This window comes from Littorina saxatilis, linkage group LG1 (assembly GCF_037325665.1).
Source record: "Littorina saxatilis isolate snail1 linkage group LG1, US_GU_Lsax_2.0, whole genome shotgun sequence".
NCBI lineage: Eukaryota > Metazoa > Mollusca > Gastropoda > Littorinimorpha > Littorinidae > Littorina > Littorina saxatilis.
Window position 1 is genome coordinate 57,969,446 of NC_090245.1, and position 15,152 is coordinate 57,984,597.

Sequence of the window (15,152 nt, forward strand, 5' to 3'; positions counted from 1 at the left end):
CTGCATTTGTTCTTCACCGCATTGTTGTGTCTCCGCCTGATGGTATTGTGAGACAGATCAACACATTTCATGACATACACACACACACACACACACACACACACAAAAAACCTCTGTCACGTGACCAAGTCAGAATAGCACGTACCGTTGTGTGGGAGCGACAGACCTCCGGAACTTGTTTATTTTTGGGACAGTTATATGTTTGTTTGTTTGTTTGTTTGCTTAACGCCCACGAAGGGCCATATCAGGGCGGTGCTGCTTTGACATATAACGTGCGCCACACACAAGACAGAAGTCGCAGCACAGGCTTCATGTCTCACCCAGTCACATTATTCTGACACCGGACCAACCAGTCCTAGCACTAACCCCATAATGCCAGACGCCAGGCGGAGCAGCCACTAGATTGCCAATTTTAAAGTCTTAGGTATGACCCGGCCGGGGTTCCAACCCACGACCTCCCGATCACGGGGCGGACGCCTTACCACTAGGCCAACCGTGCCGGTTTTACAGACAGTTATATGTGCACATTTTGTAAAAACTACAGGGGTAAAAGTGAAAATCCACCAGAAATTTACAGCATACACTGCTCTTGTTAGTGGAGTCCATGAGCATCAGCTAAGAAATCTAAAACTGCCCTGTATAGGTGAGAAGTTACCTGCAGTTTTCTGCTTAGCTGCTCGTGCCTGACGACCTCAGTGACTCGCTGACTCAACTGATCCTGTGTTGTCTGGAGGCTCTGTTCCATCAGCATCAGCTTCTCTTCGTGGTGTGCAAGCTACCAAAAAAAATGTAGCAAATGTGTTTTTAGCAATGGGAGGCAAACACACACAGGTGTGTTGTTACTGACATACGATCTAATGGTTTTACAGCAGTAATTTATGTTGTGGTGTACAAAGCATGTTTGGAAGCTAGTGATAAACAGAAACTTACGTAATGTTGTTTTAATTATAACCCATCAACTGAAGCAAGCATCTAAAGGGAAAAGACGCTGCATGCTAACGTCCAAAATATCTTTTCACACAATATTTATTGCATCCACTTTTGAAACAAAATTACAATCAAATTTGCTAAAATCTAAAATCATTTTACATTTTTCAAGATAATTTCTTTCTCTTGATTATTCAGCTCAGCAGATAACTCACCTCTTGAGCGCAGTCCTTGTACTGAGATCTGGCTTCTGACAAGTCCGATTTGAGATTCTCACACTCTGAGTACAGTTCTGCCAACTGTTGGATGAAGAAAAAAAACAGGCAGATCTGTTAGTTTTTCAGAATTCTTCCCATTTCTTTGCCGTAAAAGCCATACCTTTAATCCTTAGTAAATATATAAAGTGTCAGTTTACATTACTGTTTTGACACAATGCCTTTCGCTGTAATATGTTTTTAAAATAACATCTGACAGTTTATGCGAATCACAGATTAAAATTAAAAAAGCTGACACTGCACACTCTACACAGGAAATTTTTCTCACTTTCAACCTGCCATAGTACACACACACACACACACGCAAAAAAAAATGACAGGAGATTTAAGATCTCAAAACAGATGAAATTAGCTTTGGTCTTGTGGACTGACTTGCAAACACAAACATTCATGTACGCACGAGAACGCATGAGCATGTTCACACACACACAGACCCACTCTCTACACATGCAAAAACAAACCAAAAATCAAAAACCGATGCCACATTACAAAGTGAATGAAGTACTCACGATGTTGTCCACCTGTTTCTTTGCATTCTGCAGTTTGCTCATGTCCTGCCTCATGTCATGCAGCGTGCGCTCCAGTCTCTCTATCTGCAATCACACAAAACACTCACAGATAAGCATTTTACCTCCTGTCTTTGTCAAAATTAAAAACCGAAGCCAAACGTTCCTTCTTACATCATTATCATTTGTTTGTTGTGTACCTTGTTCGTCCACTTTAAAGATGAATACATGAAGGTTCTGGGGAATTTTTTTCCTGTCAATAACACGTTCCATAAGCTTACAATTCTGAATTTTGTATCACTTCTAAGCACTGTAATTCTGTTGCACATTACAGACTTCTCCACTGCATCGTTTCAAAAAGTTGTCGTCCTGCAGGTGGAAGCGTACATAACGCTCAATACATGTACTAACTATAAGCTCAGCTAGTACGTATATATACATTAAGCTAAAACATATCCACACGAAGATCAGGAACTACAGAGAGGAACACATGTTACGACAAGCTAATAATCACCAAAATGAATAAATGTACTTTTACTGACTCAGACCGTTCCCTATGTACAATTACCACTTCTGTCCTCTACTGTCCCACTGACCTCTTCCACCTTGGAGCGTATGTCGTCCCTGCATGACGCAATCTCAGCCTCGTTCCGCTTGATCTGATCTTCTTTGCGGTCCACCTCCTGTTCCAGAACCTGGCCACGGTTTCGCGCATCGGCGAGGTCCTGCTGTAGCGCCACCACCTGGTCATCGTAGCGTGCACACTCTGACTTGTGTCGCTGGTGAGCCGAGGTGAGGTTGAGTTGCAGCTGTTGGACATTCTGCTCGAGGCGGTTGATCTGATAGACATGCAACAGGTGGGTATTACACTCCTGGTTTTCACAGTTCTTTCAGGGAAACAGAAAGCAGTCTGCATGTCGTACACACAACACTAGGCTTTAGGGATGTTGTGGGCAGTCTGTAAAACCCGCTAACTTATTTCAGATTGCTGAAAACTTTGCCATCATTACTGCCGGATTGCAGAACTTTTTCACATCGGGGGAAAGGTGATGCCAAAGATTGGATATAACTTGTGAAAATTACTGAAAGTTTCATGGACATCACAGAAAATTTGCTAAAGAAAATAAATCCTAGAAACATCTCTGCAGCTTTCTTTCCGCGAAATATTTCACTCGCACTGCAGAAGTTACTCTGCTGATGGTTTTACTTCAAACTTTTGCCTATCACCAAGTTCAAGTACATTCTGATTTGTATTCTTTTCAATTTGTAATTTCTTGGAAACATCATTGTGGTAAATCTCACAGCATTACTTAAAGTAACTCAAAAACTGTTCATTTAATATTGTAATTTCACACCTGTACCCATTGTTACCAAGACTATTCACTGGCAACATCCACAATAAAAACAGATCTAGAATACAGGAAAACACACCCAGGCATTTTGCACCTGAAATGGTTATTTCTGTTCAAAAATCACTGTTGTAACACTCATCATACAAAACGATCAGAGGAAGCAGACGACCTCCAAATTCTGAACACAGAATCAAAGTTCACTTCCACCGCAATAGACAAACATCCCTTGCATGAATTCACACAGAATTGAGGTACCTTGTCTTGGTGTTGAACAGACAACCAGTAAACTACAGTGACTTCAGTTTCCCAACCATATGGCCACTGTCTTGTCTTATCTTTATAGCCTGTACACATGCTCTTGAGATTTATAGCTTTGCATTAGCCCTCCTCTGCTCAATTCTCTTCTCAGGAAAGAATTATTAGGGTTTTGTTTTGAGATGTCTGTGTGCAACGGGTTGAGTGAGTGTGTGTGTGTGTGTGTTGTGTAAACCTTGATAACTTAAATCTTTTAGAAAATAGGGCCCTTGGCATAGTTCCAGACCCACAGAAAGACAGACAGACAGACAGACCGACCGACAGCCAGCCACATTCACACACACACACACACACACACACACACACACACACACACACACACACACACTTCATCGTACACACACACACACACACACACACACACACACACACACACACACACACACACTTCAATGTACACACACACACACACACACTTATTGTGAGAAAAAAAACAAGAGAGAAAGAAAGACTCCACAATAAGAATAGACAACACAACAAACCTCGTTAACAGCAGCCCCTTTCTGGTCCCTCGTTTGAGAAAGCTCTGCCTGAACATCGTTCAGCGAATCCTCCAGTTCCGAAATTTGGCGGAGCTTACTCTCAAGGTCAGAACGGAATCCCTCAAGGTCATATTCTAACTGGCTGATTTTCTCCTCTTTGCTGTTGAACTGTAAAAGCATCAAGAGTGATGATTACAAACTTATTCTTACTCCCAAAAGTAGTCTGGAAATATTTAGAGTGAGAGGGGTGTGTGTGTTGCTAGTGACAAAAATGGACAGCAAAAAGGAAACAGAATGTGATAAACAGAAGGAATCAAAAGAAAAAGAGAGAGAGAGAGAGAGAGAGAGAGACAGAGAGAGAGAGAGAGAGAGAGAGAGAGAGAGAGAGACAAAGAGAGAGAGAGACTTACAGAGAGAGACAGAAGGAAAGGTACAAAATACAGCACTAACCTCCTGGTTGCTGTGAGAGTGCTCAGATTGGTAGGAGAGATACTGGTTCTCGAAGCTGCGAGCTCTTTCTTCATTCTGCAAGGCCTGGGGATAGAACACACAGTGTCAGCTTGTTAAAGTACATATACTTCACTTGGGCTTGGGGAAGGGGATGGAGGTATAGCTCGGAGCAGAATATCTCAACGCCAGGTGAAAATCATTCCATCCACCAACCTAGAAAAGAAAAGACTATTTCTAAAAATACTCACCTCAATTTAACTAATAGGAGTTACCTTACTTACATTAATACAAGTGCTAGGCTGCTTCTCAATCTGGCACTCGTAGGTAAGATAACACCTATTAGTTAAATTGAGGTGAGTATTCAAAAGAAATACAAACAAACAAACACAATAAAAATTAAACATAAAAACTGTGGGGCATTTGACATACAAACTTTTCTTCTTTTTATGAAAATCAACACCACTCACCTCATTCTGAGAGTCCTGAAGCCTCTGCTTGAACGAGGCGATTTCTTTGTCGCAGTCCTTGATGCGGGAGTTAGCGGAGCCAAGGTCATCCTGTGTGGAGGCCAGTTCCTGGGTCAGCTGCTCGATGACGTCCTCACATTTGGTCACCTGCTCCTGTGAGGCACGGTGGGCAGAGTCCAGGGTCTCCACCTCTGTGCGAAGGCGCTCGATGCCCTGTTCCTTCTCTAGCTCCTGTGGAAAGAAAGTGTGATGTTTGAAATTGATGGGTTTCTTTGTTCAGCATCTCAATAAGATGGAGTAACACTGCAGTCAAGTAGCTTGCTATCTCTGTGCTGTACAATGCCTTACTCTGAATCAACTGTCTGCCTGTCAACATGAAGTGGCGGCTGTATTGCGACGGACATCCTCTCCCCTCTATGTTCCTCCTCAACTCTCTCTCATCTCTCTCTCACACACAAACACACACACACACACAGGCATGCAGCACACATGCACGAAAGCACGCATACATGCATGCCGCGACGCACTACACACACACACACAAGCATGCAGCTGCACACACACACACAAACATTCATACACGCATGCACAGACACACACACACAGACACACACACGCTCTCTCTCTCTCTCCCTCTTACCCTCGCACGACTGTCCTGTAACTTCTCCTGCAGGCTGTTGATGGTGGCCTCCATGTGCTGGACCTGTGAGTTGGCCTGCTCGTACTTGTGTTTGTACATCTGCAGGTTGGCCTGGAGGCGTTCCGCTTCGTCCCGGGCTCTGTCCAGCTGTCCCTCCAGCACCACACACTGCTGACGTGCCTCACACAGCAACACCTCTTGCTCTTTCAGCACCTCAGACTGGTGGGCGATCTGAAAAGTTGATGTGGTTCAGCCGGGAACGCAGAAGAAGAAGAAGAAAGATGTGGTTCAAAAGGGTCATTTGATGTCATATTTGTGTATACGAAACCAAAAGACAAATTTCTGTATTCTCCACATTCTGACAAAAAAGTTATATTGTCAACGGAATTGCAATGTTTTTGAACATAAGTTCTTATGCCCTTGCATGTGCACCGGACACTGTTCACTGTTCTGGCAAAGACCCAAGAACATAATCACTTTGTATTCTAAACATGCCTCTGAAACCAAAACATATTTTCCCCTTATCTAAGTTAGATGATCTTTTTCCATGATCGTTTCTTGCACAGTAGAGAGAAATTTAATTTTTAACATAACTTTTCTCTTCTTTTTTAAAGTAGCAGATAGTTCTTTTCTGTTTTGAAAATGAAAATATATGCATGTTCACAGGAAAACAAACATGCATGCACTGTGTAAGTCTCTGAGGTCGAATAGCCAGTTCACACATTTTCCATCCTGCAGTTTATCTTTTATATTTCTGCCAAAAATCAACCAAACAATCGACCACTGTTCTTATTGCAAACATCACGATCCTATTCTTACCTCCTTTGAGCTTTCTTCCTGCAGTTGACGGAAGCGGTCAAGGTCGTCGTTAAGGCCAGCGATAGTGACCTTCGAGTCGCTGAGGCGTTCCTGAGCCTCGGTAAGCTCCTCCTTGGTCATCTTAAGGTCGTCGCGCACAAGGCCAAGGTCACCTTGAAGCTGCTCAGCCTCCTGCTGATGGTTGCTCTTGCTGATGGCCAGGTCTCCCTTCAGCTGCTCGTTGGTGCGCTCTTGGTTTCTTACCTGCACACAGGTGTGAAAAGATTCAGTTAAGCTGTCATGGGTTTTTCTTCTTTCTTTACGCATGCATCACTTTTCTTCTCCTAAGATACAGTAGAACCTCACTTAGAAGACCCCCCCCCCCCCCCACCACCCCCCGCACCCCCCCTCCCCTTCTAAGATACAGTAGAACCTCCCTTAGAAGACCCCTGCACCCCCCCTCCCCTTCTAAGACCTTAGTTTTCCAGATTTTCTGATAATAATGTCTTTAAATTGACCTCCCTTTTTACAAATCTCTTCCTATCAAGACCTGCTTTTTCTCAGATTGTTGGAGGTCTACACAAAAGGGGGTTCCGCTGTACTTGAGAGCACCCAAATGGAATATTTTTAGATAAACTGGTTTTGACAGAGTGCAGGAATAGAACAGACATCCACAAGGTGCAGTGTGAATTTGTATTCAGTAGACATTTACTGCAGGTAGAGAGGGGGGGGGGGGGGGGGGATGGGGGGGGGGGGGGAGAGATTTTACTTTAGGATGGGAAGGAGAAGGGAGAAAGAGAGGAAAGTAGGAACTAGATTGAAAGACAAAGGAAGAAAGACAGCTAGTCTATAAGTATGACAAAAGAACGACAGTTAAATGTCCGAGCCACTGCTTCATTAATCAGAGAATAAAAATGCCCCCAAAGAAACCAAGGAAATGTATCCAACTTTACAAATTTGTTGCTGAAGCCTGACTTCGTAATATCTCAAAACAAAAAGCAAAAAGAAATGTGTTAACATTTTAGATGGTAAATGTCAGTCATTTTAACTGGGTTTTGGGAATTAAAACTAAAAGCACAAATTGCTCAGCTATGTTGAAACATACATTCATCAGATCATGCTGTGTGCTTGTGATCATCAGACAACAAAATCTTATTTCAAGAAGAAAAAAAACTAAAAATAAAACAGGGGCCTGATCCAAACACCATACACATGAAAGACTTTTGTGACGGAAGAAAAATGATGAGATTTAGAAAAAGACAGAGAGGAATAAAGAAAACAAAGGCCTGAAAAATCCTGTGGGCAAGAATGCAAGTTACCCATGACAATCATTACTTAACTACAGAAATCAATTTGTTCAATCTGAAATACCAGCAAGCAAAAAAACCAATATCCTGGAAGCCAAACTGGTAAACATGCTGGGGACATGATGTACACAGACATTGGGAGATTAAACATTAGAGTACCACAATGAAGGAAATCAGTCACCATCTAATCACTTCAGACAAGTCATGCTTAAGCTTTCATGCAGGTGAACAACATTCTGAGTGAACTTTCACAAGACCATGTACAACAGCCCACACAAGTTGTATGCCCACAATGCTTATTTCAAACCACAGCCCATGACACAAATGTTTACCTGTTGTTCTCTCACTCACACACAGCTGCCAGTCTTCTTGGTAAATGTGAATTTGATGATATCTCTAATGTATATGTACAGATTATGTCACCCATGCATTTGAAAACATGATGTCACAGCTTGTGAGTACAAACAGAAATTAAGTTGCCTCTAAAGTTTGTGTCAAACTAAACTTTAAGACGCTTGTTTGTGAACATGGAAACACACTTGTTTTTTGTTATTAAACTAAATGCAACATACTGCAAACAAAAAACAAAAAAAGAGTTCATTTCTATTCTTCTTCTGTTTAATTGTTGCTCACATGCTTGTCTGTTTGAATGAATGCGACTCGTGAGGGAAAATTCTTTATCTTAAAATCTTTTTCGCCTAAAGTAAAACTAACACCAGTATGTAACAGACCCTGTTTAAAGGCGGCTCTTAATTGAGTCCGAAGTAAACTTCGCGAAGACTTTGCGACTTATTTTTACCAAAAACTTAGTGCGAAAGCTTTGGCGGCCAGCTTCATGAGGTATACTTGGCGTCGTCAACTTGGCCCAGTTAAGGACAGGCTTTATGCAAAGCTTAGCGAACGTGAGGAATGTTTTAAAACAACTTTTCTTACACACAGGAAGTCTACATGAAAGAAAATAAATGAAAAAGAAAATCAAGATCAATAATGAGAAGACAGAACCACAGGCACAGCGGAAAATTCCCATTGTGTATATTTATTTGCCCAATAAATAAATAATAATTCAATCTGAATCAAGATCACAGTGTGCAAATCATGTACAGAAAGAAACATTAACTTTGGTAATACGTAAATGCCAGAACTTGGAAGAATTTTTCTGTTTGATATGCCAAGTAGATTTCAGATTCAAAGCATGTGTAAATCTTAGAAGTATGTCTGCTGCCTTTGGGTTTACAGTGATACTGTTTGCCAATGCAAAGTTTCCTTTCACCAGAAATTGCTCGTAATTTTTTTAAATTAATAATAATACATGTACCAGTAAATTCTTTAAATCAAATAATTATGACTGAAACATCTGGAATGAATAATTCATACATGTACTGACTTTCTATGATAGGTTTAAAAAAATAATCTCGTCACTTTTAATTATTCTGAGTTGCAAGCAACTGTCAGGGTAATCATTGATATATAGAAACTTTATCCTCTTTCATGGTTAGCAACTGACTGTTACCTAAACACACAAGCACATGTGTTGCTTTTATCTGCAAAAATAACTATGTCTCTTCCGAAGAATTATTCCCTTACTTTAATAAGAACAGCAGCAGGAGTTCAGATTTGTGCAGACATGCACATTCCACATCACAAAACCAAGAAGGCATGGCATATCAAAAGCACATCAAACAGTAGTGTCTTTGGTGATTCTTTCGTAACATTAAATATGTTAATTGGAATAATATAACGGAAGACTGGATATCAGCTGTGTGTGTTTATGTCCTCTGAAGCTGGCTAGAAAATGGTACACCAACATTTCATATTAGTTGTCACACATAAAAAAAGAAAACACTCAATCACACACACAAATAACTTGATACACACAAAAAAAAGTAACACAATGAAATAACATAGTTAAAAAATTGTCAAAAAAAAAATCCAGTGTGACAAAGTTCAACCTGTTTTCCAAGTCTGTGTAATTGTCAGAAAAGTTCTTACATAACTATTCACATCAATAAATAGAAATTGCTGCCAAATCATTTTCTATGACTACACAGTAACAACTGAAATATGATGTTAAGAAAATTTAAAAAATGAGAATCAGCACTGGGTTCATGATACATACAAGAAATGTCAAGCAGAGGTATCCAACATGAAGGGAGACAACTGCGGAAGAAAAGACAAATTGTCTGGAACTTGTACAACTTGATACAGAGCGCATGTACATGTAAAAGATATAATCACAAATTCAATGAAAAAGCAAATTTCACAACAATACCAATTGAACAGAAAACCCCTCCACTGGAAAAAATTCAAATAAGTACAAACCTCCTGCAGGGCCATTTCTTGCTCATGCCGTAGCTGTTGTATTCTCTTGTCGTCTTCCGCAAGCTAAATGCAAAAGGGAAAAAATATACCTTGTGTGATAAAACCAGTAACTGACAATCAATCTTTTTTTTCCCCGTCTTTTTCCCTTTCCTTTTGCATTTATTTTTCAGTGCTTTTCATTATTGTCTACCATCTCTTGCTTTTCCTATGAGCTGTTTGAGAAATAATTCTTTCTTTATCATTTTGTCTTTTATCCTTTTTTTTTTTTTTTTTTAAATATAAGGATTCTTATCACTGATGCAACCCCAGAAAAAAACCCAAAATTCATTTTAGACAGAAACAAACACACAATAAAAGACTCAGATAAAAGAGAGAAAAAAGCAGAGCTGCTGACACACTTTAGTTGCAAACTCGCAGACCAACAAAGATATCTCCTCTTCAAACCACCCCCTACCAACACACACACACAGATGGACCCACACACTTCAACGTAAAAGGTATAACAGAGGCAAAAATATTTCCCACTACCAACACACGCACGCAGATACACCCACACACTGCAATGCAGGACTATAACACAGGCAAAAATATTCCAACTTCAACCCACATCCGACCAACACACGCACACAGATACACCCACACACTGTGAAGCAGTAGGCATAACACAGGCTACACAGAGGAGCTGAAAGAGTACATACCCTGTAGTCTCTGTCGTCTAAGTCCTGCAGGTGGCTTCGAACTTCTTGCTGAAGCTCCTTGCTTTTGGTGGTCAGCCGTTGCACCTCCTCTTCCCTTATGTTCAGCTGAATGGAGAAAATATTTTGTTCAAGGCACTTCGCTTCCTGCCATCTTTGATAAGCAGCACAACATCCAGAGATAAGAGATCATTGTGGGAGCTGCATACTATCTCCCTGATTTTAAAATGTGCAGAGGATGTTTTAACCTGCCACAAGTCACTGTTATTATACAGCAGAGCTAGGAGCGATTACACAAGCTCCTAGGTTCTGTTGTGTATTTTGTTTTTTCACTTTAAAACCCAACAGGCCTAAGTTCTAGTGAATGTTTTGCTTTGTCTATAATTTAACATTCCCTAAATTTAATTCTGATGTTGATTTTCAATTTTTTAAGTATATGATATCCATCAGGATCAACATTTTCAGGAACTTACTTGTTAGATACAGGAATACACAGAAAACAGAAAATGTGCTCAAAGAAATGAAGTAGCGTAGACATATGCACAGAAACCTGAGTTTGAGTTTTTGTCTCATAATGACAATAAAGAATCTAATTGTACTGTCAGTCAAGTTCTTTCCTTTACTTGCCTGAAACAATTATGCATACAGCAAAATAAAAACAGAACAAACATGTCAGAAAAGTACACACCTCCTCCATACAACCAGAGTATTTCTGCTGCGATGTGTCCAGGTCGGTCTGCAGGCGCAGAATCACCTGGTCACGGTTAGACACCTGCAGAAACAGCACATTACATAATTATTATTCCAGCAAGTATGTATACATCTAAACCCTCTTCTGATAGTAGAGTAGAGAAATAAGAGCTTACAGAAACTATCTTAATATAACATCACCCAAAAATAATAAACAACACAATTTTTATTTAAGAGCCAAATTCTGTCAACTAAAGAGTATGAAACATTGCGGATTATTATTTGGCACTGAGGAAAAGGCTTTCAACTGACGAAAACATTGACAAACCTGAAAAGGCAAGAATCAAATCCACTCAATCTAATCTTCACAGCACTGACCTGATCAGTTCAACATTTTACTAGAAACACAGCGTAACAATTTTCTTCCAGATCTTTCCCCCTCTTTCTGACAGATAATGTTCTCATCACACAGAAGCACAGGCTTGGTTCTAACAGAAAAAGCATTATCCATGCAGCCTACATTTGCAAGAATCACAAAAACGATCCCTCTCCTCTATCACCCTTACAGACGGGTGAGAACATTTTTTCGTTAAAAACAAGTGCATTAGTTTTTTTGCTGGTATATTTTCGCACCTCTTTCTGACAGGTGCGGTGTTTTTCCTGGGAGATGGTGAGGTCGAGTTCTATCTGATGCAGCTGCTCCTGAAGCTGGCTGACGGTCTGTGAAGATCGCCCGCCCACCTCCGCCAGGTGGGAGTTCTCTCCCTTCACCTTGTCCACTTCTTCCTCCAGACGTAACACCTGTGTCAGAATTTGAGATCTTGTTAGTTTTTGCTTTCATGTTTCACTTGAAATATTTCGGAATAACTTATTCTGGAGCAATTCAAAGAGAGTACGCTGTATGTAGTCAACTTCTTAGTTTTACCAGATCAAAATGAACAAGTCTCACAGTTTGTTCAGTTTCATGTGTACTTTATCATGATTTCGTTATGTACACTTTACAATTATACTTCTTCTGGAAAGATCAAACTACTGTTGAACATTCCCTGGCAACTACCTGCCAATACAGACCATCCCAAAAGATCTAGACTAGGTGTTTTTTCTATCACCTTTTCATAATGACCACCTGTCTATAAAGACCATATGGCTTGTCGTTAGAGACAGGTTCAACTGTACTAAATACCTCACTTTTTACCAAAGTCACCACATATGAAAAGACTCTTTATTCTGTAAGAAAAGCAAAGTTATTTCATGACACGAAATTTCCTCTCTCTCCGTCTCTGTAGCAAAAATTACCTCATTGTAGCATGCAGAGTATTGTGTCTGAGACTCCAGCAGGTCTTCCTGTAGTTGCTTGATGCTGTCATCTCTCTGCAGTATCTGTAACAGTGTACACAATACTTTAAAAACAAGAAGAGCAAACGCTCGATCGAGTCACTTTCGCAGTTCTGAATATTATATGAGGCATCAGATGGACAGGAAGAAATTGCTATTCACAACACAATGAGTCACGTTCACATAAAATTTGAGCCCGGTCACTTTTATAGTTTCCGAGAAAAGCCCAACGTTAAGTTGTGTGTTGCCGAACAGAAAAGGCTAGTTATCTCCCTTGTTTTTCTGATAACGTTCGTAAAAGGCTACAGATGTAAATACTTTGATGTAAAGAATAATCCTACAAAGTTTCAATCACATCCGATGAACTTTGTCAAAGATATAAAATGTCTAATTTTTCCTTTGACGCTGACCTGTGACCTTGAAAAAGGTCAAAGGTCAACGAAACCATCGTTAAAGTGTAGAGGTCATTGGAGGTCACGACTAAACAAAATATGAGCCCGATCGCTTTGATAGTTTCCGAGAAAAGTCCAACGTTAAGGTGGTGTCTACGGACGGCCGGCCGGCCGGCCGGACAGACTAACACTGACCGATTACATAGAGTCACTTTTTCTCAAGTGACTCAAAAAACCAAAGACAGGCCCTTGAATGTGTTCCTCAAGTTTGAAATAATCATTCTTTGCTCTTCTGAATATTACTAGAGCTAATGGCTGTAATGCATACTGGAATCAACAACAACACTGACCGATTACATAGAGTCACTATTTCTCAAGTGACTCAAAAAACCAAAGACAGGCCCTTGAATGTGTTCCTCAAGTTTGAAATAATCATTCTTTGCTCTTCTGAATATTACTAGAAGGCTCAAGTTACAATGAAGTCTTTGAGGTTGACAGTCAAAAATATTTTGTTACAAGTTCCCTCTCTTCGTGTTATTTTCCTTACTAATTAAAACAAAATGTTGCTTGTTCTTACAACGCAGAAAACAAAGATCCTACAAATCAATATTCTTGATTGCTCACATCATTTTCAGCTCTCCTGCGTGTCATGTCAAGGTCATAGTGACACTGGGTCAGGGTGTCCTGCAGTTTCTTGATCAGCTCAGTTTGTTTGCCAATCTGAAACCACACAAAAATGACAGCTCTTTATATTACTTTACATGCACCTTTTCACCTTTTGCAGCTTATCTGTCAGCAGGATGTTACCTACGTAAGACTTTCATTTAACCCTGTACTAATAAAAGTATACATATGGACACACTAAGAAAGGACATGACATTTTGAAATGAGGAAGCCATAGGCTCTCCCTATTCTCTCTCACAGGTCTTCTCATGGGCTCTCTCCACAACAAAGTCATTGGCTCTCTCTCCATTCCTCTCTCATAGGCTCTCTTCACAATGAAGTCATAGGCTTTCTCTCCATTCCTCTCTCAAAGGCTCTCTTCACAATGAAGTCATAGGCTTTCTCTCCATTCCTCTCTCAAAGGCTCTCTTCACAATGAAGTCATAGGCTTTCTCTCCATTCCTCTCTCAAAGGCTCTCTTCACAATGAAGTCATAGGCTTTCTCTCCATTCCTCTCTCCAAGGTTCTCTTCACAATGAAGTCATTAGGCTCTCTTCATCCTTCCCCCTTCTCTTTTATTCTCTAATATTTATGAGCAACAATAACAATTAATACACTGTATCTTGGTTTGTTGCAATTCATATACCTTTCTCTGTTTTGCTATTGCATGTACTCATTTTGGTCACTGGGGTACTTAACATACAGGGATGATGGAATTCTATACTACCTCAAACTTTGTTCTCTATCATAAAAGTTAAAACTCACACTTTTTGAATGTATGCCTCATATAACGCAACCGTTGGTTTCAAAACACTTAAATACACACAATATAGAAATGAGAATAAAAACAAATAGGCAGTACAGTAGATGCATTAAAACACACAAAGCTCAAAAACACGAAATGACAAAAAGCACACGAACAGAAGCATGACAGAACTTGCTTTCTTCTAATGCTATCGGATAAAAATGCACAGCACAAATTCCTAAAACCTAAACCATGTGACATTACCGAATCACACTTTTCTAAACTCAGAACACATTGCTAAGTCTCCAACATTACTGAAAATAAATCAGCCTAGCGTAAAATAAAATAAAAAAAGAAAGTATTCTGCTATACGTTTTTGTTGCAGCAGCCAGGTTTGCATAAGTTAAGAACAGCATGAAAATGATAGGACGGAAGTTTCTAAACTGACAGTACATACAGCAAAATATCAGAATTATTTTTATGAGTAGGACAGAGAAGTTACATGACAGAATATTAAGCTCCACATCAAATTGAAGTACAACTTTCAAAGTGACAGCAATACCATGGGATAATTACCGATTCTAACATTGGTAATATACGTAACGCTTTTTCACTTAGGTGGCTAACAGAAAGTTGTCTGCACCTACCAACCCCTCTTGGCCGATTTCACATTTATCAGTCTTGGCAAACGTGACTGCAGCAAATAAACTAAAATTAAAAATAATGTACACCAACACCCATCACTCCATACCTCAGTCGTACAACGATACAGCTGCAAGCAACATATTCAGTCA

The 15,152-nt window shown here is 40.1% G+C and overlaps 1 protein-coding gene across 7 annotated transcripts in view; it reads right to left on the bottom strand.

Annotated features, from left to right (window-relative positions):
* The window catches only part of LOC138975218 (early endosome antigen 1-like), a 144,091-nt gene that overhangs the window by 24,224 nt on the left and 104,715 nt on the right, over positions 1 to 15,152 (bottom strand). For all 7 annotated transcript variants that reach the window (XM_070347887.1, XM_070347898.1, XM_070347873.1 and 4 more), the window contains 15 exons: positions 13,575 to 13,670; positions 12,520 to 12,603; positions 11,857 to 12,024; positions 11,222 to 11,305; positions 10,537 to 10,641; positions 9,839 to 9,901; positions 6,234 to 6,476; positions 5,415 to 5,645; positions 4,775 to 5,005; positions 4,308 to 4,391; positions 3,858 to 4,025; positions 2,305 to 2,547; positions 1,712 to 1,795; positions 1,143 to 1,226; positions 656 to 775 (listed from right to left, as the gene is read on the bottom strand). In XM_070347887.1, coding sequence (XP_070203988.1) covers positions 656 to 775; positions 1,143 to 1,226; positions 1,712 to 1,795; positions 2,305 to 2,547; positions 3,858 to 4,025; positions 4,308 to 4,391; positions 4,775 to 5,005; positions 5,415 to 5,645; positions 6,234 to 6,476; positions 9,839 to 9,901; positions 10,537 to 10,641; positions 11,222 to 11,305; positions 11,857 to 12,024; positions 12,520 to 12,603; positions 13,575 to 13,670 — 2,088 coding nt within the window. The remainder of the gene's footprint in view (positions 1 to 655; positions 776 to 1,142; positions 1,227 to 1,711; positions 1,796 to 2,304; positions 2,548 to 3,857; positions 4,026 to 4,307; positions 4,392 to 4,774; positions 5,006 to 5,414; positions 5,646 to 6,233; positions 6,477 to 9,838; positions 9,902 to 10,536; positions 10,642 to 11,221; positions 11,306 to 11,856; positions 12,025 to 12,519; positions 12,604 to 13,574; positions 13,671 to 15,152) is intronic.